Source organism: Mandrillus leucophaeus, unplaced genomic scaffold, assembly GCF_000951045.1.
Source record: "Mandrillus leucophaeus isolate KB7577 unplaced genomic scaffold, Mleu.le_1.0 Scaffold240, whole genome shotgun sequence".
Taxonomy (NCBI): domain Eukaryota; kingdom Metazoa; phylum Chordata; class Mammalia; order Primates; family Cercopithecidae; genus Mandrillus; species Mandrillus leucophaeus.
This window is the reverse complement of record NW_012102477.1, coordinates 1,548,162-1,550,140: the sequence shown is the minus strand read 5'-3', so window position 1 is coordinate 1,550,140 and position 1,979 is coordinate 1,548,162. Positions and strand designations below refer to the sequence as shown.

General features: G+C 61.6%; 1 protein-coding gene across 1 annotated transcript in view; it reads left to right on the top strand.

The window, feature by feature from the left end:
* The window catches only part of KREMEN2 (kringle containing transmembrane protein 2), a 4,424-nt gene that overhangs the window by 1,136 nt on the left and 1,309 nt on the right, over positions 1 to 1,979 (top strand). Inside the window, exons 2-5 of the mRNA XM_011982649.1 lie at positions 882 to 1,031; positions 1,108 to 1,232; positions 1,424 to 1,577; positions 1,671 to 1,875. Of these exons, the coding sequence (XP_011838039.1) occupies positions 882 to 1,031; positions 1,108 to 1,232; positions 1,424 to 1,577; positions 1,671 to 1,875 (634 nt within the window). The remainder of the gene's footprint in view (positions 1 to 881; positions 1,032 to 1,107; positions 1,233 to 1,423; positions 1,578 to 1,670; positions 1,876 to 1,979) is intronic.

Here is a 1,979-nt window from a genome sequence, read left to right as displayed (position 1 = left end):
GGGCGGGGCGGGGGGCGCGGAACCCTGGCGAAAAAGGGGTCCTCCTCAGGTGCACAATTTCTGCAGAGCCTCATTTCAGGGCCAGGAGAGAAACGGACCGGGGCACTCAAAGGACCCGTATGGGCGGGACCTGGTCGGGGGGCGGTCCCTGGAGTGAGGGGACCGGCTCTTGTCACACAACTTATTTTGGGGTTCAGAGCCACAGCTGCAGTCTGAGGCAGGATGGACCGAGCGGGAGGAGAGCCGCAAAGCTCTTCTGCTTTTAAGTGGGGTTGGAGGCCAGGCGCGGTGGCCAAGCCTGTAATCTCAGCACTTTGGGAGGCCAAGGCGGGCGGATCATCTGAGGTCAGGAGTTTGAGACCTGCCTGGCTACCATGGTGAAACCCCATTTCTACTAAAAATACAAACAATTAGCCGGGCACGACGGGCGCCTGTAATCCCAGCTACTCAGGAGGCTGAGGCAGGAGAATCGCTTGAACCCGGGAGGTGGAGCTTGCAGTGAGCAGAGATCACGCCATTGGACTTCAGCCCAGGCATCAAGAGTGAAACTCTGTCTCAAAAAAAAAAAAAAAAAAAAAAAAAAAGGTGGGGTTTGAGGGATGGAAGTGGCTGAGGCCCATGCTGGGTGGGGGTGAAGACTACAGATGGCCTCAAAGTCCTCATATATGGAGTCAAGTCTAGCAACAGCTGAAGCCTAAAAACAGCTCTCAAGGCCCCTTTAATGACTTCCCGCTGTCCACTCAGAAGTCGACGGTCCAGTTCCTTCATCAGGCAGAGCTCTGCGTGGACAAAACTGGAATTTGTGGGTGGACAGCAGGGAGCACAGCCGCTTACAGGCACAGAGCCTTGAAGGCCACTTTGAGTATAGGCCACAGGGCCAGACCTGGGTTTGCTATTCTTGGGGTGGTGGGACCCCCACCACCTCCCTCCTACCCGCAGTAACCCAGACGGTGACGTGCAGCCGTGGTGCTACGTGGCTGAGACAGAGGAGGGCATCTACTGGCGCTATTGCGACATCCCCACCTGTCACAGTGAGTGGCGCAGCTGGACAGAGGTGGGAAGGAGGGTTGTTTTTGGAGTCATGGAAGTCTGACTCTCCCCCCTCAGTGCCAGGCTACCTGGGATGCTTTGTGGACTCAGGGGCACCCCCAGCACTCAGCGGCCCCAGCGGCACCTCCACGAAGCTCACGGTCCAGGTGTGCCTTCGCTTCTGCCGCATGAAGGGGTACCAGGTACTGCTCACGGGCCCAGACCAGTGACCCCTGACCTGGACCTAAAGACCCCACTCAACTCCTATCACTCAGTTGCCAAACCCAGACACCGCTTTCTGAACCTCCAGCCCGATTCCCACCCCGATCCCAGGCCCCACCACTTCACCCCTACCCCAGCCCCTGCCCTGGGGTCACCCAGACTGTGCTCCCAGCTGGCCGGCGTGGAGGCCGGTTACGCCTGCTTCTGTGGCTCTGAAAGCGACCTGGCCCGGGGACGCCTGGCCCCCGCCACCGACTGTGATCAGATCTGTTTCGGCCACCCCGGACAGCTGTGTGGCGGAGATGGGCGGCTGGGCGTCTATGAAGGTGAGGAGTGGGCGGGGACCAGCGGGGCCTGGCAGGGCAGGGGAGCCGCCGTGTCTTGGACCTCAGGGTCCTGACTGCCGGCTCCGCCCTCAGTGTCCGTGGGCTCCTGCCAGGGGAACTGGACGGCGCCTCAGGGCGTCATCTACTCCCCGGACTTCCCGGACGAGTACGGGCCGGACCGGAACTGCAGCTGGGCCCTGGGCCCGCCGGGCGCCGCGCTGGAGCTCACCTTCCGCCTCTTCGAGCTGGCCGACCCGCGCGACCGGCTGGAGCCTGTCTCTTATACACATCTAGATGTGTATAAGAGTCCAGTCCTGGGCGGGGCTTCCCGGCCTCCCACGGGGGGAGGGAGAGACCCAAGGGGAGGGACCCAAGGAGGGATGCGAGGGGGGCAGGAGTCAG